Source organism: Cebus imitator, unplaced genomic scaffold, assembly GCF_001604975.1.
Source record: "Cebus imitator isolate Cc_AM_T3 unplaced genomic scaffold, Cebus_imitator-1.0 Scaffold71, whole genome shotgun sequence".
NCBI lineage: Eukaryota > Metazoa > Chordata > Mammalia > Primates > Cebidae > Cebus > Cebus imitator.
The window spans coordinates 6,262,914-6,277,534 of record NW_016107386.1 but is presented as its reverse complement, the minus strand read 5'-3'; the positions used below and the strand labels follow the sequence as shown (position 1 = coordinate 6,277,534).

The 14,621-nt window shown below is 48.2% G+C and overlaps 1 protein-coding gene across 6 annotated transcripts in view; it reads left to right on the top strand.

Annotated features, from left to right (window-relative positions):
• ABLIM3 (actin binding LIM protein family member 3) overlaps positions 1-14,621 on the top strand; it is a 117,129-nt gene that overhangs the window by 87,029 nt on the left and 15,479 nt on the right. The window contains exons 9-15 of one of the 6 annotated variants that reach the window (XM_017531342.2): positions 670-728; positions 3,271-3,342; positions 7,580-7,735; positions 9,352-9,381; positions 9,859-9,988; positions 10,761-10,859; positions 12,260-12,307. In XM_017531342.2, coding sequence (XP_017386831.1) covers positions 670-728; positions 3,271-3,342; positions 7,580-7,735; positions 9,352-9,381; positions 9,859-9,988; positions 10,761-10,859; positions 12,260-12,307 — 594 coding nt within the window. The remainder of the gene's footprint in view (positions 1-669; positions 729-3,270; positions 3,343-7,579; positions 7,736-9,351; positions 9,382-9,858; positions 9,989-10,760; positions 10,860-12,259; positions 12,308-14,621) is intronic. The other 5 variants (XM_017531343.2, XM_017531345.2, XM_017531344.2 and 2 more) reach the window with 5 other exon arrangements.

Sequence of the window (14,621 nt, the reverse complement as noted above, 5' to 3'; positions counted from 1 at the left end):
GACACCTCCTCCCCCTCAAATGTGACAGCTCTGGTAGACTGTCATAAGTCTTCAAGAGAAAAGAAGGCTGGAGTTCACCACGCTTTGTCATTCTTTTTTATCCACACTGTCATTTATTCATTCAACAAATATTTATTGACCACCTGCTATGTGTCACTCACTACCAATCATCCAGTCATCTTTTCACCCCACAAACATGTACGGATCTCTGCTAAGAAAAAAATCCCGTGCTGGGGACTGTGGGAGATGTAGCAATGAATAAAGCCCAGTCCCTGCCCAGAAGAAGCTGTTGATTTAGTGGGAATGAAAGATCTATAAGCTACTGTGCTTTAAGGCTGTTTGTGTGGAAAGAGAGACAAAGAACTATGGATCACAGAGGAGCGAGAAGTCACCCCCAACTGGCAGGTAAGAAAGTTTGCAAGAGGATGTCATGTAAGCCCTAGACCTTGAGGAATGGGTAGGATTTAGACACACAGCAAAAGGATAGGAGCGGTCGCAAAGATCTGAGAGGTTCCAGGAGGGAGCTGGAAAAGCCAAAAGGAGCCCTTCTGGCAGATGTGTAAGTGGCATACGCTGACCACGGAGTAAATCAAGGTGAGGCCTGGGGAGAGACTCAGAATGCTGGCGGGTTTGAAAGGTCTGAGCCTTCTTTATTTTCCTGACCCCTAGGTTCCGAGGTTTGGCACCCCATCTGCAAACAGGCAGCCCGGGCAGAGAAGAAGTTAAAGGTAAGCGAGCTAGTAGATCCCAGACCAGCACTCCTGCTTCACTACTTTCTGCCGCAGGTTAAGAGAGCTGTGCTTTGGGACAGGGTCAGCATTCCTTAGTGTGCACGCTCCCAAATGTGTGCCTATATCCTTGGATTTTCTTAATGGTAACACCTGCCCCATGGGGTTTTTGAAGGGGTTAAGGCACTGGATGTGACAGCACTCTGAAACTGTAAAGCACTGTATTCATGTGAGTTTTGTGTTTCTAGGGTAAGGCTGTAACTCTATCATTGCTGACCAAGAGGGCGGCCTCCCTGAGGAGCTCCCGCCATGGTTTTTCCCAGCCTGAGGTCATTTGTTAATAGTAATAAGTAATAATGTCACAGTAGTTGACAGTTTACAAAGCTTCTTCACAGCCACTGTCTGATTTTATTTCTTTAACCCCGTGAGGCAGATGGGCAAGAATTTTATCTTTGCCTTGCCTGTGAGAAAGCCAGGTCTAAAGAGGTGATGATTTGCCTGCAGTGGCATGGCCAGGCAGAAGCACAGTCGACATCCTCAGGTACAGGCTGGGCCAGCTGAGGACCTGTGTCCCTCTGAATTACTGTGCTCTGACAAATGTCAGGGAGGCTTGTGAACCCGGGTTCCTGCAGAGAGGGGTTGATCCTGCCCGGCTGCAGGGGGGATCCAGCTTCTGGGTCCTTGAAGCTGTGAGTGGACACCTGGGGCGTGTATTGGGGTGTGGAGAATGGGGCCTTTACATCCTGGTCCCCTGATACTAAGTTGAGCCCTTGGGACTCTATTATGTTACCTGCTAGAACTAGAAAAGCAAGAGCACAACTTCTGACCAGCTAACTAAACATGTCTTCTTTGCTATCTCATCCACTTAATGAAAGTTTTCTGTAAAGCCGGTTGGTTGATGTATAACTATTTTTTGAGCCCTGAATTTCTTTTCCTGTTTCTTCCAAGACCTCTTCGATTTAAGGCATAAGACCTACTTGTCCCTTTCTTCATTTTCCTCCTTTTGGGCGGCATTTCCCAAACTTCAGTCATCCTCTACGACCCCGATGCCTGTTGCCATATCTGTGCACCACCTGTTTCATTATATACTTAATATTTTCCTTTAAATCAAGTCACTACTTTTTATTAACTAAACGTATTTTAAAATAAAAATTTATATCGCCATGTGGAAACCAGTAATACTTGCTATAAGTAGAAGGTAATGATAAAATAAATTCAATGATAATGAAATAATTCTTAAGAATAAATCTTTTAAATTCTAGCTAGACAATGTTGCCTGCACACTCTTTGTTTAAAAAGGGGAATTGGGCTGGGCATGGTGGCTCACGCCTGTAATCTCAACACTTTGGGAGGCCAAGGCGGGCAGATCACTTGAGGTCAGGAGTTCGAGACTAGCCTGGCCAACATGGCAAGACCCCATCTCTACTAAAAACACAAAAATTAGCTGGGCATGGTGGCCCATGCCTGTAATCCCAGCTACTCAGGAGGCTGAAGCAGGCGAATCACTTGAAACCGAGAGGTGGAGGTCTCAGTGAGCCGAGATTGTGCCACTGCACTCCAGCCTGGGAGACACAGCGAGACTCTGACTCAAAAATAAGATAAAAAATAAAATGAAATAGGAAATCAGCAATTGTTGAGAGAGTTGTTGAAATATGAGACTGCCTCCTTGATCTAATCAAAGGGATTGAAAGATTTTACTCTCTAGCTCTATGATTCAGTATTATCAAATGTTCCACCTAAATTCTTCTTCCCACAACCACTGCTAGTTCACAATCCACAGTTTAGGAAACTTTATAGCTCCACTTAGAATGATTTAAATTGTAAAATGAGAAAACTGGGAGAGAATCAAGTGATCCTGAAGCTCAGCATCTTCATTTTACAGGTCAGGAATCCAAATGCCTAAGACCACATACTTCACCCGTGGGTCCTTGATTCCCAATCCCTTTACATCATGCAGGCACCCTCCAGTGTGTTAAGACTGACATCATGCTGCTCTGCTAAGGAAGCTATTAATCCATCATGGCTATTGTTCAGAGACAGCTTTTTTTTAAGTTTATCACTTAAGTTGATGTCAATTCGCAATTAATACACTGTAAAGAGTCAGCATGTTGTACAATGACATGAAGTTTAACCCGCTTTCACATCTTGAATAAACAAACTCCCAAGGAATGAATACTAACCAATTTTATTTTTTTAAGTAAATACATTGACTGGGATAACTCAAAATGAAAAGTTTTATGAGTAATTTCCTATTTAGAGTAATTTCCTATTTAGAGTAATTTCCTATTTCGATGTATTTGCTAGCTGCAAATATATAGAAAATAAATCCACATCCCGCCCCAACAGCCTGAAGTCCTTGCATTTTAGGTCTCATTCACACTCAGACCTTGACTTAAAAGGCAGAGAATGAGGAGAAAGTACAGAAGTAACCAGAGAGTACTTTAATGGTATTGCTAATGTTGCATTCTTAACCCCCTGTCTCACCTTCCCACCAAGCCGGGGTTGCAGCTTCTCACCTCTTCTGTCCTCATCTCTCCTGCAGCATAGACGGACGTCTGAAACCTCCATCTCACCACCTGGATCCAGCATTGGGTCACCCAACCGAGTCATCTGCGTATGTATCCCTTTTCTACCACCAAAGGGCCTTTCTTATTCCTGACCTGGTATCTAAAGAGGAGTCGCCAAGGATGAGGGAGCTGTCGGGTTTTCATCCAACTGACATTTGGTGCATGCTCTTCATGTGCTAGGCTCTGTACCAGGTCTTGAGGATTCAGTGCAGTACAGGGAGGACATAGATACTGCCATTATGAAGCACACAGTCTAGTAAACCCAGAGTTTCAGAGATCATGGAGAGTTCCATGGCACACGAGAAAGAAAGTGCAATGACAACAAGAGCCCTTGATGAGTTCTAAATCCAGTGCCAGGCACCTCCTTTCCCACTACTTAACTGAGACAAGCAAGAAAAAACTGAGGGTCAAAGTGGTATTCTGAATAGGTACTGGGTGGATTATCGATGTGGAGATAGTGGTGTGTGATAAAGAGGCAGCAAGGAGAAGTAAGTCATACACATGTGGAAACATGGTTGTAAATAATTTGCAAATGTAAAGAAGAGCTTTCTAATCATGTGGGGAGCCGAGGGATGGAGTAGACCCACCTTCACATGTCTGAGCTCCCACCTCCACAAGCATTCAAACAGAGAGACTCATCATTTGCCAGGGGTGTAGAAGAAAAGACAGAAGTTGAGTTAGATGGTCTCAGAGGCCCCTTGTATATTTCATTAATTCATTTATTCATTCATTCAACAAACATGTGCCAAGCATTTGCTCTGCTAAGCACAGTGCTATGCTCTAGAGAAATGGTAATGAACTACACAGACTTGATGTCTGTCCTCATGACGTTGAACACATAATGCCATGAATCATCAATTGCAGTTATAAATTCCAGAAAGGAAAAGCACAGGATCCTCTGATGATGCTACAGATAAACAGAGGGATCTGACAATCTAAGACTAGTTGGGAGAGGGCATCCTAAGGAAGAAACATTAAACTCAAAGCAGAGGGATAAACAGAAATAAGCTAAAGGAGGTGGGGAACGCAGAGCCAGGGAGAACTGAAATGAGCAACAAACCTCAATCTGATTGATTCTGGACTATTCCAGCCTTCCACAAACCAAAGGAGGCAAGATGACCAGAAATGTGGGGAAAATGGTCTATAACAAGAAACCCTCTCCTAACAAGAAGCTCTAGATACAGTCACCAAGCCAGCCGCTCCTGGCCCTGACCACCATTGCTAGATCATTACTTCAAATCCACATCAAGGCTCCTCTTTGATCCCTGGATAATGCCCATTGACGGGACTATGGGCACCTTTCCTTTCTTCTCTGATTAAATGGAAAAAAAAAAACACTTAAGAGTTATCACTGACTGAAATTTCAACATGGGTCAATACCATGTGGCTGTCAAAAAAGACAAGCTGCTTTGATCACAGGCTGTACTCATTGAAGATTCCTGTCTAAAGCAAGAGAGGTGATAGTCTCCCTGGCACTGTGAATGGGACCAGACCATGGCAGGATTAATGGGCTTAGTTTCCAGGCGTGCACAGTGAGAATGTTATTGACAAATGTGAGCCTATTTCCAGAAGAGAGTCACTAGGACAGGAGACCTCAGGAAGCTGCTGCACTGTAATACTGTTCACCACGAGCCAGTCTCCCAGTGCTACTGAGGAGCCTTGTTAATCTTTGTGAAATAAGTTAAGCCCTGATGATGTTCACCTTGGAGTCCTAGAGAAAGTTTCTCAGAATTGCCCCCATGAGAAGCAACTCCATTACAGAATGGAATTTATGATGGCAGCTAGGAACACCTGTGCTTGTGCCTTCCAACCAGGGGCTTACACACTGAGATCAGTTGTCCCTCACACCCTAGCACAGGCATGTGTCTCCCCGTCCAGCCTCTCCTGCTCTCACCATTTATGGTGCCTCGTGCTCAGCTGCTCTGGGGAATGACTGAACATGTCATGGAAGCCATGTTTTCAGTCAGCCCATCCCAAGCATGGCTTCCAAATTTGGAAAAAAAAAAAAAAAATCATTCACCTGATTCGGAGAGATGCAATAACAGGCATAAAGATGGATCTTAATTTGGTTTTCCTAGATACTTGAGATTTTATATTCAAATAGAATTATCAGTGAACCTGAAATGAGCAGGTTCTTTCAAACTTCCAAACTTTACTCCGTCTCCACTGACTTCTAGAATCATCTTCAGGTGGTTTGGCTTTGACCCATATGTTTCCTTCCTTCCTTCCTTCCTTCCTTCCTTCCTTCCTTCCTTCCTTCCTTCCTTCCTTCCTTCCTGGTTAATTATATTAGGATGCCTCTGATCAATTGGTATGCCTCCAGACCTGAGGCTTATTTATAGCCCTGTAAACAAAGTGGCTATAGGAAGAAATATAAAATTAGTATTTTTGAGGTTTGGGGTAAAGTGCCAAGATGAATAGTTATGGGTGGAGATGAGTTTGGAAGATGCCAAGAGCTCTCAAGGTCAAGATCTAATACCCAGGACAAAAGGCAACAATTACTTCAGCCGGTGGACTCTCAGCTAATAAAGGCTCCCTTTACCCATACCCCCCCAGAATTGGTGCAGATGTGGGTATCTGTAGCAGGCAGGCTCTGGCAGAAATCAGGTGGCCTACCTCAAAGAGTTCAACTGAGGAGGGTTTCATGATGGAGGTGTGGGCAGGGTTAAATGGACCCACAGGAGATAGGGACTACAGTAGCATGACATTGTTACCACGCTGGACCTAAAGAGGCAAGGGAAGGGAACAGCATTATCAAAGCTGGCAAGAACCTGGGGAAGCCCAGCCTCCAGATAGAGTTGGGCCCAGCCCACAGCCAGACAGGAAGGTTGCCAAGGGAATAAGTGTGTCAGCCTCTCTCTCCATTCGCCCTCTAGTCTCTGCTGGTGCATCCCATTGGCTAAACCCAACTGAAAGACAGAGAGAAAAAGAAACTTGATGCAGCCCAGGTGGTGTTCAGGGCACAGATCCAGGCAAGGAAGGGTGAACACTGGGTCTAGGGGCAACGGAGAATAAGCAGCGTGAGAATAAGCAACACTGCCCTAATTGCAGTGCTGATGGGGCAGGGATAGAATAGTGGAAGGGCCTTGGTAGGTTTTTAAATAGCACAGTTTATAAGGTATTTATGAATGCCGCTCCCTGTAAAGTAGTCTTGGCCCTCAGACTGTACCTGGCTCCAATGGCATTGGGAGAACATTATCAGACTAATATAGTCTCTGGATTCTCTATCTAGCAGCCTCTGTCATAATTTACAGAACCTCAGGACCTTGCAAGACAGATCCTGGTTGATCATAGCAAACACCAGGTCACAGAGGGAACAGCCGGAGGACATGGTCATGGAAAGGACATGGCTTCAGAAGCCATGAGACATGGGCTGTCACATGCAAGGGGAAGCTATATGTCAATCTATGCAGCTCTAGAAGGCTGAACGCTGCCAAAGTCAAGCAGAAGGTAGAGGCTCATTTCAGTTCAATGGAAGGAGCAGCTTTCTGAGGGCGGACTTCTGGTGGTATAAGACAGTGAACTCCCTGTCCCAAGAAGACAGGAGAGGCTGCTGAAGAGGGCATGCTCTCTGTTTTGAAATTTGGGTTCTTGCAACTTATTAGCTATGTAGCCTTGGGCAAGTTAATTGATTTTTCTGTGCCTCTGGTTGCCTATTCAAAATGAGGATAATGTTAGTGCCTACTACTAGAGTTGTGAGCTGTATGGCTGAATTGAGTTAATCTATAAAGGGACTTGGTACAGAGCCTGGCTTATAATAAGTGCTCACCAAATGTTAGCTAGTGTTATACCATCCCGATTATTTTTGTCTTTACAATCTTCATCTTCTTCTTCAAGGATGCTGTGAATTGGGATGTCCTCACTCTGTGGGACTGGAAGGTAGTCAGCACCCAGGCTGTGTAGTTCAGGCTGAATTCAAACTTATTAGCTTAGTGGTGCAAATTTTATTACCTTTTGAGCCTCCGTTTCCTCAGCTGGAAAATAGAAATGATATTGACATTTACTTCACAGAGGAATTACAACATCTAGAGGAGATAATTCTTGCAAAGCACAGGGCCTCACAAACAATATGTGCTCAGTAAATGTTAGCCCTGTTGGAATGGATGGCCTCTAAGACCACCCTTATTCTAACATTCTGTTATTCTTCAATTGGATTCTAATCTTCTGTTTTTAGTGGAAACTGGAGACGCCCGTTCCTTCTGCATCTTGTTTTTGTTTCCTCGCTCCATCCCCTTTTCCCTCTTATCTTTCTATTCCTTTCCTGTCGGTTTCCCTCTTCCCTAGGCTAAAGTGGATAATGAGATCCTTAATTACAAAGACCTGGCGGCTCTCCCCAAGGTTAAGTCCATCTACGAGGTACAACGCCCCGACCTCATTTCCTATGAGCCTCATTCCAGATACACGTCCGACGAGATGCTGGAGAGATGTGGCTATGGAGAGGTATCGCATCTTGCCCTTCTCTTTGGGGCTGTTGTAGGAAAGGAAATTCCACCGGGGTCCCCAGCCCTCTCCATCACAGACTGTTTGTCCTCCACAATGCTGGCTCCCAGACTCTTCTAAACGGGGATTTAAGACCAGTATTTTTTAAATGAAGAGATTTCATCCCAAAATTTGGCTTTCTGGCTTCTGTTGAAAAATCAGAGCTGACAACATTAAACCTATATTTCCACCATCTGGAGATGGGTAGCAGCACCCCCTATAGACAGGACATGAGCTTCCCATTCTCCCCAGCTGCCCCACTCCCTGTTAATCCCAGCGTTGAAGCTGAGAGCCTATGACCATTTATTACTCAAGTTGTTGTATTTCTTGTCCTGTAGGAATTTTTCATGTACTCAGCCCAAGGCGCTCATCTCCTGCCAGGCTCAATGGCCATTTAGGTTTATAACCCCTGATTAGGCATGTTCTCTGGTTTTTGCACCTGGCCTTTAGTCCCAGTGTCTCTTCCCTTGAAGAGACACTTTTATGAAGCCTCAGTTAACAGATGGCTTTTGAAATAATTCAATGGTTGCTAAATAAGAGACAATGTTCTCTGGAGATGGCAGGGGGGTGGAGGGCAGAATTACTCTGGAGGTCCTGCCAGTCTATATCCTAGAGGATTTCTATCCTTATCCCAGGCCCCTTGAGTTAATTTGGGGCAGCAGAAGCCTGTCCTGGTGGGCAGGGACCCTGATTCTTGTCCCAGCTCCACCATAACTAGCCCTGTGACCTCAGGCAAGCCCCCTTCCTCTCTAAGGGATTTGGGTTCCATTTGGTTGAGGAGCCCAATGCTGAGATTCTCTGGTTTCTGGTGTTTAGATTCTCAAGTGTTTAGTAGAAACCACTTATCCTTCAGTTAGAGATGGCAAACCAGGTCCCACCACAAGTTGCAGCCAGCCCTCAGATTTGTTTTGTTTCACTCACAAAGTGCCTTTTGAGAATGAAAACTAGTTGTCAACATGTAAACACTGGGAGATTTCACATAAGAATCTGCATTTCTGACTTTCTTGGAAAATTAAGATGCCGTGTAAATGCTGGGCAGGCATTCCAGCCGCTGGAGCTGAGGAGCCGCTGCCCTCTTCAGTGGAGACATCCTGTCTCCAGCTGCTGCACCAGCCACCAGCTCAACTCCCTCATTGATGGCAGCAGCCTGGCCCCTGCTTAGCTGTATATTTGGGTACCCTGCACTGGGCATTGCCCTCATGAACTGCAGAGGGGTCACGAACCAGTAGAGAGACAGGGAAGTATGCTGACTATAGCCCAGAGCGTGCAGTAGAGAAGCCTGGTCCAAGTCAAGTCCCTGCCACTTCTTCCCTGAGCGGCCCTGAGCCTTCGCATTCCCTCTCTGGGCCTTGGTTTTTCCCTTCCTAAAAGGCGGGCATAATCTTGAGGTTTTCTGCCTCCTATCAGCAGTCTGACCCTCTGGAGTTCCCAGCGAGACTGTGATCTGGAGTGGGGTACCAAGGGGATGCTGCAGGCCCTCTTTGCCAAGATGTCTAACCATGCTCTGTCCTTTCTTTCGTGCTCCTCTCATTCCATCTGCTGGTTCCACAACTGCCTTTAAACTCTTCACTTCCAAGTCACTGGGAACATTATCTCCCTACTCCCAGGTAATTCTGATGATAGAGAATTAAGTTGATATAAAATTGTGCTCCTTTATGCTGACTTCACCCATCCCCAGCCACCCCCAAGTTGGATGAGCCCTTGCCCAAGGTGCTCCTCACAAGCAGGGGAGCACTGGAGAGACTCGGGTACATGTCGCAGAGGAAGTGGCAGTGCGTTAAAGATGGAAATATGTCCTTCCTGCCCAGAGATGGCCTCCCTCAGGCTCCTGGGATCGCTGGTCAGGATTCCAGGGATTGATCCATGGATTCCATTCAAGGGCCTGCAAGTGATAGGGGAAAGCCCTGGAAATTCCCTGCCGTCTTCCTCGGGCTGTGTGGGTAACTCAGGGAGAGGGGTCGCTGTATTCATGCCTCAACCCCTGGAATCCCAGATTCCATGTCCTGCCCTCCTGCCTGCTAGACCCTCGGGCCACAGGCAGACTTAACGGCCAGCCTTGCTCACAGCCCCGTTTCCTCCCCCAGGACATCTATGAGAACCTGGACCTCCGGCAGAGACGTGCCTCCAGCCCGGGGTACATAGACTCCCCCACCTACAACCGGCAGGGCATGTCCCCCACCTTCTCCCGCTCACCTCACCACTACTACCGCTCTGGTAAGGAAGTGGGAACCCCTGAAGGGAGAGGAAGAGGCGGGGAGACAAGGCAGTGACTTGGGGTCCCTGCTGCAGAGAGCACAAGGCTCCCCCAAGATCTCTGTCACAATGTAGCCCTCTAGAGATCTGTGGCCACCCAGGTGATCAGCTGGGCCTGAGTCCCTGAGATGGCAGAGGGATGGAGGAGGGTGTGGTACTGAGAAGCAGCAGGAAGGTGGGTGGTGAGCTTCCAGGAGAGGGGGCTGGCAGGTGGCCCTGTGGCCCTGTGGCCCTGGCTGGAAGAAGACTCCACCATCCACATGCCCAGCCCCATCCAGAGGGCAGAACCAAGAGACCCGAAATGTGGGTATGGACTGGCCTTCACCTGAGGGCCAATCCAGTCAGGCCATCCACACTCACCTGAGGTTGGGGGTGAAGCCAGCACTTGGATGGAGGAAAGGAGCAATTAAGGGAGGGTCTGGAACGTGGAGGTTCGGGGATGGTTAAAAGGGACAAACTAAGATGTCTTCCTGGAGCTGGGTGGAGTTGATCTTTACACCTCACAAAACCTGACTTTGGGATCAAGCCAGGAAGCAAGGTCAAGCTTGTTTCTGCCGACGTGGTGCATGAGAGCACATGCTGCTTCCACCCCGGAGCCTGAGCACGCTGGGACACCCCAGCCCATCCCCATCCCTGCTGTCATCACCTCACCGCTTCGTTAACTGCCACTGCGTTAATGCCTGTTTTCTCTGTGCCTCTGTTTTCTCTGGGGACCACTGCCTGCGTGCTCCAGGGCCCGAGAGTGGCCGGAGCTCTCCATACCATAGCCAATTAGATGTGAGGTCCTCCACTCCAACCTCTTACCAGGCTCCCAAGCACTTTCACATCCCAGGTAGGCACTGCCAGCCCGGATTCCTGGGATGGATGCATGCTCCATGGGGTGACAGGTGCCTGAGTCACCCACTCCATGCCACACAGGCACCAAAAAGCTGGTTCCTGAGGGACCCCCCCTAACCAACCACCTGCACCAACCCTGTCCTCCAGCCCCAACACACCCACGGGCTTCAGTTCATCCACTTGACAGAACCAATCTCCATTAGGACCTCAAAGAACCAGTCCAGGGGAGAAAAGACGCAGGGTGCTGAAGTGAGATGCCTTGAATGTCTGAGGGCTGTGAGGGGCTCAGAAGGAGCACACAGCAGTGAAGGCCACAGGCTTTAGCTTCAAAGCTCTTGGGATGGAATCTGACGCAGCTGCTTATAAGTTCATGACTGTGGGCCAGTTACTTGGCTTCCCAAGCTTCTGTTATTCCTTCTGTACAGTCAAGCACTGTTCTGTGCCCAGAGGTTTCAGCTGTGCTCAACCCAGCAGATCCTGCCTTCGTGGTATTTGGTATTTATGTACTAATGTAGGGAGAGAGATAATAAATGAGTAAACAAATACACAGAGGATAATTTCGGGTAATGATAGGTGCCACAAACATAAATGAAACAGGTCATCCTGAGAGATGACAGGTCTGAGAGAGACCAGGCTAGATGGGGCAGTCAGGAGCAGCTTCTTGGAGGAGGTAACATTAAAGCTGAAAGATGAGAAGGGGCCAGTTGTGAAGAAGCCAAGGAAAGACATCCCAGGCAGAGGGAACAGCACTGTAATGTCATGTGACTGCAGGTCGCGATAGGAACTGAGAGGAAGACAGGGGCTAGACGACCGAGTAGGTGTGGTTTGGACAAGGCTCCCTCTGAGTCACAGCAGAGCCAGTCCTGGACCCCAGTCTCGTGACACCAGGCTCAGTTTTTCACTCCTCACTCACCCCTCAAGAGCTCATGCTGCTGTTTCATCTACACCTTCCTCAGCTGCCCTAGACGGGTCCCATCCTGTCTGTCTTTCAGGGAGGGGGAGGGGGGCAAGCTGAAATTCGGCTGCAGCATCCTGGGGATTTTCACATGGAATGAGGTGTGGCCACTGGTGGAGGCAGTGGACACCTTGCTGCATGGGGTTCTGCTGGGCACACACACCCCTGTGACTGCATGCTCGCCCTTCAAGCCCCAGGTCCCTTCCTCAGCACCATTTGGATCCATCCGTTCCTCTCCCCGCACCTTACTTGGAACCTGTTGAGACGAGGTTGGAAGTTCAACTTGGAAGAGGAAGTCACCAGGGGAAAGATAGTGGCCCCTTGGAAAAAGTTGTTGCCCATCTCTCTCTTCCGAGACCAACTGACCAAGTACTGTCTCCCTTTCTCCTGTCTCTCTCCCTCTCCCCCTCCCCACTATCCTTTCCCGGTCTGTCTGGCAGCTGGAGACAGTAACATCTACCGGAAACCCCCAATCTACAAACGGCATGGTATGATCAGAAGCAGATAGGGCTTGGCCACACAAGGAGAGGGGGGAGGGTAACCATCTATGCAGATGGCCCTGCACGGGCCGCCAGGAGCCACAAAACACAGGGCTGCATCTTGGTCTTTCTTGTTGACTACCCCATTACACAGGGTGACATTGAGGAGGAGTTTGGTGTCATTTCAAAAGAACAAAGGCCTCATGTCCCCTCCATTCTTTCCCACCACCTTTTCAATCTCTCCCTTACCTGCTGTCTGGCATCCTAAGTTCCATGATTGGTAAAATCTTTGTAAAATGCACATACCCGGGAGAGTCAACAAGGTGTTAACACTCAAAATATTCATTAGAATAACACGGGATGCATACAGATTCCTGGGCCCCACCCCAGACTTACTGAATTCGAATTTTGTCTATGTAACAGTTTCTCCAAGTGATTCTGATGCTCAGCCCAGCTTGGGAACCCCTGCTCTAAGCAGTTCTCAGTCACAGTCTCCTGAGAGTGGATGGAGACTTGCAGAGGAGATGTAGATGAGTAAGGAGCAGAGGGTCACTTCCTTCTTTCATTCATTCATTGATTTAGTGTTTCTCAAAAAATGGTCTATGGACCATCTGCACCTGAGAGACATTTAAAAGGTGGATTTCCTGGCCCCTTCCTTGCCCCAGACTCCCTTAATTATAAATATGGAGAGTGTGGACTAAGAATCTGCACTGTAACTGGCTTTGTCCATGATTCCTACCTGCACTTAGTGTGAGAACCACCAAGTCATTCATCACTAACACCACTTGTTCATTTTTGTGCAAAGCACTTACTAAGCCTTGATTGAACAAGCACATCCCTTCCATTGAAGCTGCAGAGGAGCAGCTGCCACCCTGTGCACCCTCACTTGCTTAAGGGTCTAGCTGGATAACCAAGGGAAGCCCAGAATCGGTGGAGCTTGGAGATGAGTGAAGCAGTCCTGCACCAGGCTCTGAACTAATTCGCTGGTGGAGGGGGCAGTACAAGTTTAAATAGTGACTCTGGGTGCCTAAGATTCTACAGTTTAGACAGACAACCTTGGTTCCAGAGGGGGCTGAGCAGGGAGTCCAAGGTGAGTCTGTGAGCATGTGCACATATACACCAGCCCGTGAAGGACACACCATGTCCCCTGAGCAGCCATAGAAAGGCACAAACCCGACAAAAGTAGTTTGGCTTTCTACCTAGAAAAGGCCCCCAGATCGCAAGCTTCTCAAGACTTCCTGGGATTTTCCAGGTGGGCTCTGGGGGTGGCACGAAGGCAGATTCAAGAGGAGTTTGGGGTGGAGGTGGGTTGGCCTTGGAAAAGAGGGCAGAGGAAAAGACTAAATGCAATCAGCCAGGAGGCACTTCCCAGGACCCAAGTCAAAGAGAAAATTTGGAAGCTTTGGAAGCAAGTGCTGTTGTGGGGGCTGCATAGCCTGGGGCTAGCTGAAGCTGATCCCACCCCCCACTGCCACTCTGGCTCCACAGAGCATAGAGCTTGTCCCTAAAGCGTCCCGTAGCTGACTGTGGGAAATGGTCATGCAGCCACACACATTTCCCCAGTCCCTCTCTCTCTGCCCTACCAGCCTGTCACCCACGTTTGGGCCACAAGAAGTCACTGCTCTGTAAGTAGTTGTGACCACAGTGGGTCTTGCTGGTCACCCCTGTCCTGGGCTTACTTCAGGTGGAAGCTTAAAGCTGGACGGCACCTGAGCCAGCAGACCAATTCTGACAGTTGCAGATGAGGAAAGTGAGGCAGAGATGTTAGGACCTGCCCAGTGTTACAACTGAGAAAAGTGGCAGAGCTGGGACCAGAACCCGGCTTTGCAGAATCCCTGTCTAGCACTCCCTCCTTCAGGCCATATAGTCCCTGAACAGAATGTATCATCTCAGGTCGTGAGAAATTATGGAGTTCAAATTCATAACAAGGCAGGCTTCTAAAGGGCTAGGAAGGTAAGGGCTGGGGCTCACCTGGGGCCTGTTGAGTCTTATTTGAGGGGCCACACCCTTAAAGGTCACTCTGGAACAGACCTGGGAATCCATGGAATGTGCTGGAGAGATCCCTGGGCTCGGGTCTCATCCAGTTCTGGTGCTCATGTGCTGTGTGGTCATCAGCAAGCCCCTTCCCCTCTCTGTGCTCCGATTACTAAATACAAAATGAGGGTTTGGCCCCAGTGCTTTTCCAGCTCCGATGTTCCATGTCCCATCCTAACAGAGAGCCCTCACCTTGAAGTGGCCTCACTCCCCTGGTCTGGAGCCTGGTATAGATAGGAAAAGGGTACACAGTCCCAGCCAGGACATTCTGCCTTCCTGAAGTACTCTC